General features: G+C 34.1%; 1 protein-coding gene across 5 annotated transcripts in view; it reads left to right on the top strand.

Annotated features, from left to right (window-relative positions):
- SNX13 (sorting nexin 13) overlaps window positions 1-8227 on the top strand; it is a 77543-nt gene extending 69316 nt beyond the window's left edge. For 4 of the 5 annotated variants that reach the window (XM_026080177.1, XM_026080178.1, XM_026080176.1 and 1 more), the window contains 4 exons: window positions 714-859; window positions 2716-2784; window positions 4033-4145; window positions 4672-8227. In XM_026080177.1, the coding sequence (XP_025935962.1) occupies window positions 714-859; window positions 2716-2784; window positions 4033-4145; window positions 4672-4919 (576 nt within the window). In that variant the 3' untranslated portion in view covers window positions 4920-8227. Of the gene's footprint in view, window positions 1-713; window positions 860-2715; window positions 2785-4015; window positions 4146-4671 lie in introns of those variants that run through there. The other variant, XM_026080180.1, reaches the window with a different exon arrangement.
- Window positions 8228-12812: the final 4585 nt, after the last annotated feature.

Below are 12812 nucleotides of genomic sequence, written 5' to 3'. Positions count from 1 at the left end.
ACAAAAATCTGATGCTGTCATACTACAACATTGAGTAAACTCTCCCTCATATTCTAATATTTTAAAAATAATATGAATGTTGACAGTTACTGCAAGTGTGCACTATCCATCTTTGAAAATTATTTCACATCATTACATGTTTTAGGATTTCTGTTAAAGTTGTTTGTTCGTAAACCAATAATCTATGTAACTTATTTAATAATAAAATGATGATGCTTTTCTTAATCTACAGTCACAAAAGCACAAATTTAACTGAATTCTAAATAAAAAGCAATCCACAGAATCGCCTAAAAAATAAAATCCCACTGGTGAATTTGGCAGTATTGCTTCCCTAAGAAAAGGTACCAAAGAAAAGCTTCCTCAAGAATTCTCATGTTACACTCTTGGGAGCACTACTGCCTAAGGAGGAATTTGAACTAAGTATTATTACTAAGTATTTACTTGTGTTAACTTTGCTCAGCTTTGGTGAAGTAACAGTTTCTCTTTAAGTGTCATTTTAAAATTCAGAGGATTTAAACCTAGTTTATCTGCTATCAGTCATGTTATAGAAGATTTATGGAAGATTTCATACTGTAGTAAACACCTAGAGCAAAATGTTTCTGTCACTGTTCTGCTTATACTGAAGCATTCAAACTGTGAAGTAGCTACTAGCAGCGTAGCTTTCCTGAATGGAAATAAAAGTTTACTGATTATATTTTTGTTCACTTCATCAGGTGGATGACAATATTCCACTGAGAGTAATGCTGCTCCTTATGGATGAAGTCTTCGATTTAAAGGAAAGAAATCAGTGGTTAAGAAGAAATATAAAAAATCTGCTTCAGCAACTTATTAGGGCAACATATGGTGACACAATTAATAGGTACTGTTTTTCTTATGTAGAACTTCTGTGTGAGTGAGGCGATGTGGACAGTGTCTTGAAATCCTTTTTTGTATTATTAAATTATGCTGTTTGTAACTTTGTATGCTTCCCTCTTTACAGAGGATCAATAATCCAAATATAAAAGTGGTGGAAAATAGACATAACCACAAAATACTGCTGAAACACAAATTCCTGTAGTACTTGTGTGCTAGAGAACTTCCAAAAGACCTTTCACATATTTGCAAGAGTTCACATTTCTTTGAAAACAACTTAATATTGATGCTGTCTGTGCTTTTTGCCCTATTTTTTATATAATCCTTTTTGCTGCTAATACTGTTTATTACTTTCTTCACTGTTTCTGGTTACATCTGTTTGGTGCTAAAAGTGAGCCACTAGCACTATCAAACTGGGTGTACTATATTTATATTTAATTCCTATGCTATGTTTTCACTCTCAAACGTTAAAAGATGGAGGGAGAAAGGGAAAGCACTGTTACGATGCTCATTCTGCCCTTCATTATTGTATCTCTCCATAAATTAACACATATCCATTCTCACCCATGTGCAATGCAAATTAGTAGTACTAAATAAGTCACCTTTCTTCCCCTAGCTTAGAAATTCATTATCTCCAGGTTTTCTCTTCTAATCATTTGTTTCTGAAATGTAAATAAAAAACAAAAAATGTTTTAGAAACAGGAGTGACACTAGATTGTCACTTTGGTTCAGTGCTGTGAATCAAAAGCTGTTGCTTTCTGCGAGGTGAACAATGGCTTCTCAACACTTCCTTCAAGAAGTAGCGTTAACTTTTCCCCTTCACCAGCATATTTGGCAGTTCTTGTGGTACCAGTTGTGATGTGGCCATGTAATAACAGCAGTGGCTCTGTTTCAGATGCAAACCTTCCTAGAGGCCAGATGACAAGTGGCAAGCAGTTATCTGGAGAACTGTGCTTCCAAAAACTTGCCATCCTATTGAATGACTTTCTGAACACTTTTTGCTGTATTCAGGCTGTAGTATTACTAGCTGAATATGTGTACATGCTACTGCTTTCTTATTGCAATGACTTGAGTGCAGGACTATTTTGCTTCTAGACTTGGTACTATTTCTGCTGTTCCCAGGTTCCTCTGGTTCAGTTGCTCTAGCAGTCAGACCTTGTTCTAGCAGATCCTTAAGGTTTAATGTCATTGTGCAGCAAAATCTCTTCTCCTATTTCTTAGAAAACTAGATTCAAATTGTGTTTAGGAAAATGGTCCTGGGATTATGGTGATACGCAGATGCTTGTTTTGTTTCCATAAACATATTAGTTTTGGATATTGAGCCATGTGTATTTGTTGATGAATGGAGATCAAAGCTTATGGTCAGTCCATATCTATGTTTAAGATGATGAAGTAATTACCTATGTACGTACAACAGTTAACTTTTTAGTTAAGTTCTGTGCTACCCAGTACAGAAGCAAAACTTTTGCCCATTGAATGTGTGGAGGAGAGCTCTACAAGCAAAACAAACTTACAACGCTGCTGTGAGATGCAACTTCCAGCCTGCTTAGTAGTCTTACATTTGCTCAAGTAGCAAATGTAAGCTTTAGAAGTCTTCAAAGACTTCTTGAAGAAGACTTCAAATGTTAGCTTTAGAAGTCTTCAAAGAAGAGAGACCAGTGAGCTTAATTTTTTCTTGAGACTCAATCTTATCAATGTTTGCCTTCCTAGTGTACAGTTTTATAGAACCTACTTATGGAGTTGGAGAAAAGCTGAAATATTACTTTGTTTGCCCTAGAATACTCTGTAAAATGCTATACTTATTTGTTCTCTTTTTTAACAACAAAATGAGAGACACCACTGACCTGCTGCTTTGATTTTTAGAAAAATAGTTGATCATGTTGACTGGATGACATCTCCTGAACAAGTAGCAGATGCAGTGAAACGCTTCAGGTATGTCTTTTCTGCTGGTGTTAAATATGATATGCTTGTCGGTTGATGTCTAATGTCTGTGTATCCTTCCTATTGTTTTTACATGAGGAAATTATTGCTACTGAACAGAATTCCAGTGAGGAGCAGACCATGGTTTTTAAGTGTCTTAAGTGGGGGAAAAAAAAAAAAAAAAAGAACGTTGGGTTTTCTTGTCTTTCTAAAATGGTGGTGGTGGTGGTGGTGGTGGTGGTTGTTGTTTTTTAGCCAGTCCTGAAGTGTTGCAGTACTGTTATACTTCTGAGTTTCACCATATTAGTGGATGGAGCAACTTGTTTACCAGAAGCCATGTGCATTCCTTGTGCTAGAAGGCAAACAATCATTATTACTATAAAACTTAGCTCTAAGTTGATACATGTTGCCTACATGGGCAAATATAACAACTGAACTGAACTCTGAGTTTGAAAGTGGTGAAGATTCTATGACTAGAGGAATCTGCTGGTTACGTCATTCCCTTTCCTAAAAGTCTTAACAGCTTCTATGATATTTGTTGAGCAAGAACATTTATTTATTTACTTATTTATTTATTTTACGGTGATGGGATGTAAGGTATGAAGTAGGATAATCTAGTAGCCCAAGGGTCATACTTCACTGGACATTCGGTCATTCTTTAATAAAACCATGAACAAAAATGCATGCGTCTTGCTCAGAAAAAGAATGTCACTCACTAAAGAGAAATAGCTTTTCAGACTGAGGTATATATTTTGCATGGCTGTACACTACACTGAAATGACTTCATTCACCTTTAGATTGTTTACAGATAATATAACTTTCATCAATATAACTTGCTAATGAAGCAATTAATACACCTGAGCCTACAGTCTCTCAGTGGCAATAGAGACTGTTTGGTTTTTAAAAATATATATATATGTATGCATATTTTGTGTAACAAATATGTAGTGTTTGGATGTTTTTGGAAACAGATTGGTGCGTAAAACTTCCTTAAAATTTTCTTTCATCTGATTCTTGTACTTAAAATGCAAGGAAGAAGTAGCATACAGTAACCACTAATATACTGAGTGTATTTTACTCCTTGCTTGTGATTTTCTTTTCCTTTTCTTTTCCTCCTCTAATATTGGAAATGTGTGTTAAGTTGTGTGCAAATTACTTTCTAATATTATTCTATGAAATAGCTTTGAGGGATTAAAAAGAGCCTTTCAAGAATTCTTGATAAAATTTTAATGTATTTTGACAGATTTGCTTTTATTACAGAGATGCTTTTTGGCCCAATGGCATTTTAGCAGAGACTGTCCCACGGAGAGACAAAGCTATTAGAATGCGAACAAGAGTAGCAGGGAAGACTAAGTTACTGGAGGTAATGCCAGGTAAGTGGGTTTGGAATTGAAGCCAAATAATCCTTACCATATACTGTGGCTGGAATTAACATCAGTATTCTTGTTGAGTGTTGAAATATTGAGAGGAAGTGTTGACTTATGAGCTACACTTAAATAAGAAGGTTTTTAATTATTAAAGCATTGAAGATTTTCATGTGTAGTTTGATATTGCAACTGTAATCTTCTTAGAACCAGCTCTGTATTTAGTTTCATGTGAGGATTTTAAGTTTTGTATATGAAATGCATGTATTCCAGCACAGGGTGCTTTCACTGTAAAATTTCACATATACAGCACAAAAGTGAAGTAACTTTCAGAGATCCTTCCTTCTGTAAGAGAATTTTTACCTTAATTGTGCTATGTACAATAGAGGCAGTGTATCTTTGAATTCTAAGCTACATAATTAAAAAGAAAAAACTTTGGGTAAATTACTTGAAAGATTTAACATTCAATTTAAGTTTATTGTTAACCCAGAGGCAGAAGTTAAATTAAAATTCTGTGTAATTATCATTTTTGTAGATGAACTGAAGCACATCATAGGTGCCGAGACAACACGAAAAGGCATTCTTCGGGTCTTTGAAATGTTCCAGCACAGTCAACTGAATAAAAGAATGGTTTATGTGTTTCTGGAGAGATTCCTAGAAACCTTATTTCCACAAAACAAGTTTCATGAGCTCTTCAACAAACTGCATTCACGGTCAAAGCAGATGCAGAGGTATAAGCAGAGACTACATTCTACTCAAGCGCCTTCCTTACAGAAAAGGTGACACTGCAAACCTATTAAGCTGGTGTATGTTTGTCCAGGAGTCGTTAACTTGGGCAGATGCTCTGGGGCTTCAAACTCACATGCTGTTATTTCTGCACCAGTCTCTTAGTGTCACATATTAGATTATTAATGCATCTGTAAGACCTGTGGATCTTCTCATCTTCACCTGTAATTCAACCACTACCACAAGGGTTTGTGTGTCTTAAATGATTTGGTGCATCTTCATGCAACATTGAGAAGAATACTGGTCCATTTTGTAAGAATGTTGGTTCCTTCTGCTCCTGAGTCAATGTTTTGCCAGCAATGAAAAGTGCTAGACTGTTTGAGTAAAGCACAACTGCAGTGATATAATGGAGGAAAAAGGTGTTTTGGCACGGGGAGATGGTGCAATGTGTGAGAATCAGGTGGGATTGTTCTGCATTATGACTGTTGAGGTTCTGTAGGTATTTAACATCCCTGTAAAGGCTGAGCTAACAGGAAAAGCAGTTTCTGGAACAGCAGGTTCGGGGGGAGGGGAGGTATGGGATAACCCCATCACAAAAGTACATTTATTAAAGAAAGGTTGAGATAATGTGGCTTTTACATCACATTAACTTCACCTTTTGTATTTTGAAAAATAAACTAACATTAGATCTTTTGGGGGATTTAGTAATGAAAGGCAGAGCTGCAGTAAAAATAAAACCTTTATTTTGGTTATTCTTTAGCTTTAAGGGCCATATTCTGCTCTTATAGCACCTGACATACATTTTGCATGTAACTTCAGTGGAGAAGGGACATCACAGTCACGTTCAGTTGGTATATTTGAACATATGACAATTCAATCGTTGAAGAAGGAAGGGGGGACCTGTTTCAAAGAGGATAGATATCATGTTAGAAGATGAGGAAATTGCACTAAGAAACAGTCTACACACAACTCCCTGCTAAAATCTGAAAATCGTTTGGGTGTAAAAGACTGTCCTGCTTAATTTAAAGATTCCTTACCTTTTAGTGTCTAAGGCTCATATGGAAAAATGTTAGAATTAGTTGGGTCCTCACAGATACAAGATTTCATTAAAGTCATATGCAAACATTTGGAAATTCCTGAACGCATCTCAGTGTATATATGAAAATAAAAAGGAGATAAAACTACAATATTTTTTTAAATAATCTTTTTTATTTTTACATAGTGTAAAATTTTAATAAAACTTTGACATCAAAGCCCCATATCTATCTGTTTAGTTTCATCAGAAAATTTATGTCCAGTTAAGAATAATTATGTCAAACTAAATGTTTGGCCACGGTATATCTCAGTTTGTATTTTCTTTTCATAGTCCCCTATTGTTTATGAGCGCTACTATCCAAGAGAATAGAAAGTAATCCTATAGAGTCCTTTTTTTTTTTTTTTTTTCTGAATGCTAATCATTATGTAAGATTTAACTATTGATCAAGGATCCTTATAGTAATTTTTGTCTAAATGGGAACAAATGATCCTTCTATGTGGGGGAGAAATKCAGGCCTTTTATTTTATGTAAGTGTTCTAAGAGGAGAAGACGGAAGGCCCTCAAAATGGGACCTGGTTAAATTGACTGAATCCTATGTATAGATCATTTTTTCTCATGGACTCTATTCATGCAATGTAGCCTCTTATCATACTACTTAATGATGATCATATTGTATCGTTAACATTCTCATACAGTATGCATGGGCTCAAGTGCACTTGCTTTTTCTTTATCGCAGAACTAAAGACTGTAAATTAAAACCCTACCTTTTATGATTTCCAGGAAGACAAGTCAGTAAAAGCGTAAGACTCTTTCCCCCTTCCTCTCTGCAGGTCTGTAGAAGTGTGATGATTAAGTGCTGTGGAAATTAACACATTTCTTGAGTTCCTGTGCAAAGTAACCAACATAGCCGGTTCCTGTTGTTTACATGCCTCTATCTTCCTCTCATGTCAGGGCTGTAGCATACTTGACATCTGACTGATAAAAGATCATTCAGCAGCTGTTCTTGGTGATATAGTAAATATATCATTGATCCTACCAAATCTTATTTATGTCTTTTAAATCACAGAATTTGTTATGCAGTATGAAAATGAAAAGTTAAAATATTGTTTTGTCAGATCTGTGGAACCTCTTATCTATAGGTACCATGATAAATTTCAAGAGAATGGTGGTCATGTGCAAATTTGGTATTTTTTTTAATTACCTGGTACATTTCTGTACAAAAATAAAATAATATCTTTAGGAATGTGAACTGAACATAATTCACCATGTTTATTAATTTTACTTAATGAATTTATTGCATATGTATACTTATACACACATGTATATACATGTGTGTATGTGTATATATGTATTGAAGTTCTGTATTTCATTACGGAATGTAGCTTCCTAATTCATTGGTGTCTGTTGGCTAGAATCATCAGAAATTAATACTTTTTTTGTTAAAGAGAGTTTGTATGCATCTTTATTTAAATGGTTTACATGCTGCCCATTTAAAATATCCGCCCTGTCAACCCATGCAGTCCATTATCCTATAAAGTCTCCAAAACTGAATGTTAATATACAGCACTTAAACTGTCTGGGTGTATCTTCTGGCCTTTGGGTGCTGTGACTGGCCACTGAAAATTGTGCCATTGTCAACAAATGCACTTGTTTTAGCCTTAATTATTTTTAAGAGAAAATGAGCAATTGAATATTTCATTTGGTTCATCCTCAAGCTTGTGCTTCTGGTGTTTGCTAGAACTAAACAGTAAATTTTAAGTGCTACCAGAATGTGTACCAAAATAAAAGTATATAAATTCCACAATCTAAATTTTAATTTTGTGCAATATTTTCATTTAATGCATGTGTATTTGAATAACTGTAAAATAAATGAATTTTTAATGTTTTGAGGTTTAGGTTAAAAATGTCTTCTCAGCTGAACAATTTTGCATTCTGTTGTTGCATTAGTTTATTTAAGGACTTGTTTTAAAAGTCTTATTTGTTACTCCTTGTTAATTCCCTTGTTCTGAATGGTCTTTGCTCATCTGAGCATAGCTCATATATTACAAGGGAAAAATCTGAAGAGCACATCTCATGAATATAGCTGTTATAAGTTACTTGTGCATATCATTGTACAGTAAGTGTGAGCTGTGTGCCTAATTGTTCTATTGATGCTTTCCCCCTCCCTTCCCTCTCCTTCTCATTTCCTTAACGAAGAGTGAACATGAAACAGGCTGCCATGGTCACTTCTACTGAATGGCAGAGACTCTGAATTTTTATTTGGAGTTTGCTATGTTTTGTCCAATAGAAAGCTAAAAAAAAAAATTACACTAATAAAGTATTAACAGGATTATTATGAGTCTCTAACTGTTGTTTGTTTTTTAAAGTAACTCTCACTAGCAGGTGAATGCTCCTTAAGTCTGGAAAAAAATCAGTACAGATAAATATTGCTGTTAAGTACCATCAAAAAAAAAAATCATTCCTTGCTTTTAAACACTTTATAGACTAGTTTTGCTTTTAACAAATGAATATCACCTTTTTTTTTTGAGGCCAGAATGTTCTTTGACCTGTGGAGAAATAGAACATGTTACTTGAAACAACTTCATATTTATTTTTTTCCTGAAGTGTTACTGTAAGAAATAGAAAACTTGGACTTAAAAGTTTAATTTTGACTAAATGAGACATTTGGCCTTGCATGAGTTTTTTCCATTCTTTTCCACAAATTCAAAAACTGGTTATTTGTATAATGTTAACTAGTGCTTAATTTAGTCATGTAAGCTGATTACTAAGCATTACTTACTAGGAATATTTTTATTATAATTGCAACAATAGTATTGAGGAAGCAATTCTGAGGGTGGAAGATGCAAAAATTTTTCTTTAACAGAAAATTTTGCATCAGTATTTGCATAGTTTCTTATATTTTAAAAGGCTATGTGCAGAAACTGTGGACTTCTATGGTGTGTAGGTTTTGTTGGTGTGTGTTTTGTGTTTTTTACAATTTTTTTAAAAATTCTTTTTGTCTTTTTTTCCCCTGGGTTTTCTTTTCTTTTCTTTTTTTCTTTTCTTTCTTTTTTTTTTTATTTTTTTCAGCAGCAGCTGGGTATACCATGGGAGCACAATTATTACCCTTGGTACATTTATTCCAGCTGTTTCACATTCATCAAAAAGATGTCTTGAGCTGTGGGGATGTTAGTTCTTTTATTCTAGGATAAAATGTTTACTCTTTTCACTAACTTAAATGCTTTTGCTACAAGATATAGATACATCTCAGGGATTTTAGTAGTTTATTGCAAATTCTTATTTGTTGGGGCTGTTATGCTCATCCTGGGATAATTTCAAGGCAAGAAATTTACTCCATGATAAATTTGTCTAGAAGTTCTTAACAGTATCTGCATTTGCTGAATGAGAATAATAAATGGCCGATTTAACTGTTCAGTCTATCACATTGTCTGGTTTATATTGTTTTTGATGCCTAATAAAAGGGTGAGGGTTGCTAAAGTTTTTCTAATGTTAAGCAATCAACATCCTTCTACATTGACATATAACTCAACTACAAACTTCATGTTTTAGATCTTGGAGGAAAGGAAATTATGTAATGAAAGCAGCAAGTCCTTTTTTGCTAAATATTTCAAGACTAATTAAGCTTTATTTTCATGAAACACTTTCATGAAACATCTGTGCCACTGCAGTTTCCCTCCCCTCCTGTCAATATGTTTGAATACTTTTGTACTGAAGTATCTCAAATACCTGTTTCCCATACAGTGTGTCTTTAAATTACTGTGGCATGCTGAGGTTGAAATAATCTGCATAAGTCAGTTTATTTGATACCCAATTCAGAAAGGGCTAACTGGAATTCTTATTTGACATTTTAGAACTGGAATAGCAAATAAGTTAATTCTGAGCTTAGGTTTGAGTATTGACCTAGATTATACTTAAGCTATTGACAATCAAGAGCTACTGGGGGGAAAGAATTTAGCTTTCAAAAACTGACTTGTTCTTATCATAACAGTTTTAGAAATGAGTTCTTAGTAATTTAAATCCTTGTGTTTGGATCACTTTCTGAATTTTCTCAGTAGGAGATGTAAGAAACATTCTAATTCTAAATTAAATCAAGAGATGCTTATGAAATTCTCAATTATTAAAATCCTGGAATTTTAAGTGAGAGATATTAATAAAATTGTGAGTGTTAGGAACACTCCTTTTTTCATTAGGAACATGTGAAGGATGTTTGTGCAAGTGCTCCAGTAACTTCATTTACAAAATGGACAGAAATTGAAAGAAAAATTTCCTGGTTTTTTTCCACATTAAAACAGACATTCAGTACTGAGATAAATATAAAGCTTCTTAGACACCTTTTTGCAGAACTCATCACAAACTAGCAAACTACAGGTTTCTTTCTTTTCAGCTGAAGGTGAAGTTAGAATTTATGAAAGAAGACATTTTCCTTTTTAGTTTCAAGAACTTCATATGAAACATTGCTTTATAGTCTGTTTGAAAACTGGTTTCACATCTTTTCCTTTGACAGAAAATTTCACATATAAATTTTATATCATCTGCGCTGATTTAAATCATTAGTTTCCCAGTATTCCCTAAAGTCATTTCGCAAACATAGTAAACTGGGCCTGCTTATACCTAATGTAGAAGCAAAAGAGCCATTTTGGGGAGAAAAGGGTAGGAGTTGCCCTCTGTCTTGGGTAATCATGTCAGCAAAGTGAAACTAAAATGTCATTCACTTTGAAATTCATCAATTTTTCTGACTTTTCACATTGCCTGATAAAGGAAACAGGCCCAAATTCTCCTATATATTGCGTATGTAAATGGGAAGATACTTTCCTTATGTGTAGGTTTTAAGTGATGTTGAGGCTTCCAGTTTACAGCTGTGATAAATGTCTTTTAAATGTTATATATTCTAACAATTCTTCTAATAAATGCAATAAATGCAGTCTGCAAAAATGTGGGTTTTACTGACTGTGTAGAAAATGCTTTCTCAACTCTCTGTGATTCTTCAGAACGAAGATATGGGCTCTTACTAATAAAGGAACTTTTTGAAGTACCCAAGCAGTTAGAAGTAATTCTACATGTTGACTACTTTGCTTGCTACTGAATCCTTCCTAGTCTTTTCTGTCAACACTACTGATATTACCAAGAATATAGTCTCTAGAGGGTGTTTTTCCTTGAGCTATAGGAGGTGTAGCAATATTAGTAGATGGCTGTTTGTTTAGATGGACTCTCTGGTTCAACTGTACAGGGAACAGGAGTAAAATGCATGCACAGTGCTATGTAGAGTATTAAATATTATTCTTTCCAGTTAACCCAGTAATTAATTAACATAAGAACAAATAACTGGAATGACTTGGGCAACCACTTTTTTTTTTTTTTTTAGTTAAATTTTTGGTATTATAGCATTTTATATGGCAAGGTTTTTATTATGATGAAGGCTGTGCTATGATGCAAACACTAGACAAATCTATTGCATAGTAATCATAACAGGTTATCATAACAGATTAAAACTAGTTTGTATGGGCTAGAGTGCAGGTGTGTCCTGGACAGGAAAGCATGTTTTTCTAATTGTTTGGGATGGGAGAAAGAAAATTTTTTCTGTTTCTATCCAAGTTGCCACCAACAAAGCAATTAAAGGGGCATGTAAAGAGATGTCACTGTCAAGAATATGAATCTCTAAACTTGTATGAAAACTACTCTTTTCTTTCTGTGCTATTGCTGCCAGTATTTTTTGAGCACTGGTTGAAACACTACATAATTTGCTAGCTCACTAGAAGTCCAACTCGGTCTTTGAAATCTAATTCACTACAATTTGTAGAACTCATACATAAAACTGTTTTCCACAGTTAATCTTATATATATWTTTTTTTTTTTGTAATCAAGATGGAATATGTCAACTTCTCTATACAGTACTTAGCATGTTGAATTGAGGCTACTGTATAATACTGGAAATTACTCTCATACAAGTAGAATCTATAAATTGTAGCTTTTTACTGCTGTTAGATAATGTTGATTTTTTTTTCCTTTGTTTTATCTCTCACCTATTCTAATTATAAAGATCTTAGTGGATTGATCTTGGACAGTTCTCAACAAAAATGACATTGCAGGAGTCAGCTGTACTGCATATGTGTTCATTTGATTTAATAAAGGAGCAGTGTTGTTTCTGCCATTTCTTGAGAACGCATTCTTGAGGAAACATTTCTAATTCAATAGAATATTTTTGGAGAAAAAAATAAAATGACATAGCCAGTGGAACTCAGCTATACTTCTAAGTTGTATCAACATTATTAGTTGAAGCTTCTAATCCAGATCTAGGATGTGGCTTCCTGCAGAGTGCTCTGGTTGAGGGGCAGAAAAAGAACAGGAGCAACTCTTGCAAACTTGCATAACAGAAGATGAAGCATATCAGTGAGCACATGGTTCTCATCCTACTGGACCATGCTCTGGCCAGACATTCTGTCCATTTTGCTAATGTCCTTTATACAAAGAGAAAAGCTAAACAATAAGGACAAGCTCCACTGCAGGTGACATAAGGAGTCACGATTTGATTAGGCTGAAGGAAAAGAGCTCTATACCAAGGCTGTCTCCTACAATATTGTTCTTAGCAGATATATAATACTATTATATCAGATGAAAAGACATCCATCTGACAATGCTCCCAACATTATAAAGGAAAGTTATCCCCAAACCACATTTTTTCCCATTGGCTTTGTAAATAAGCAGCTTCTTATGATGATACCAGACAATTCTAGTATTGATGTGATCTGGGGCAGGTGCTTAAAGAAAAATGTTTAGATGTAGGATCCTAAATCCATAGTTAACAGTACTGGATTGATAATTCATATGTAAGTAAAATGACAGTTACCTGAATTCAGCTGTCTATAAGTCTTTATCCTGATTTTCCTCGATGCGTAGAATAAAATCCATTTTTGTGG

This window comes from Apteryx rowi, unplaced genomic scaffold (assembly GCF_003343035.1).
Source record: "Apteryx rowi isolate R43461 unplaced genomic scaffold, aptRow1 scaffold_510, whole genome shotgun sequence".
Classification (NCBI taxonomy): domain Eukaryota; kingdom Metazoa; phylum Chordata; class Aves; order Apterygiformes; family Apterygidae; genus Apteryx; species Apteryx rowi.
The sequence above is the reverse complement of the archived record's forward strand: the minus strand, read 5'-3'. Positions and strand labels throughout refer to the sequence as shown.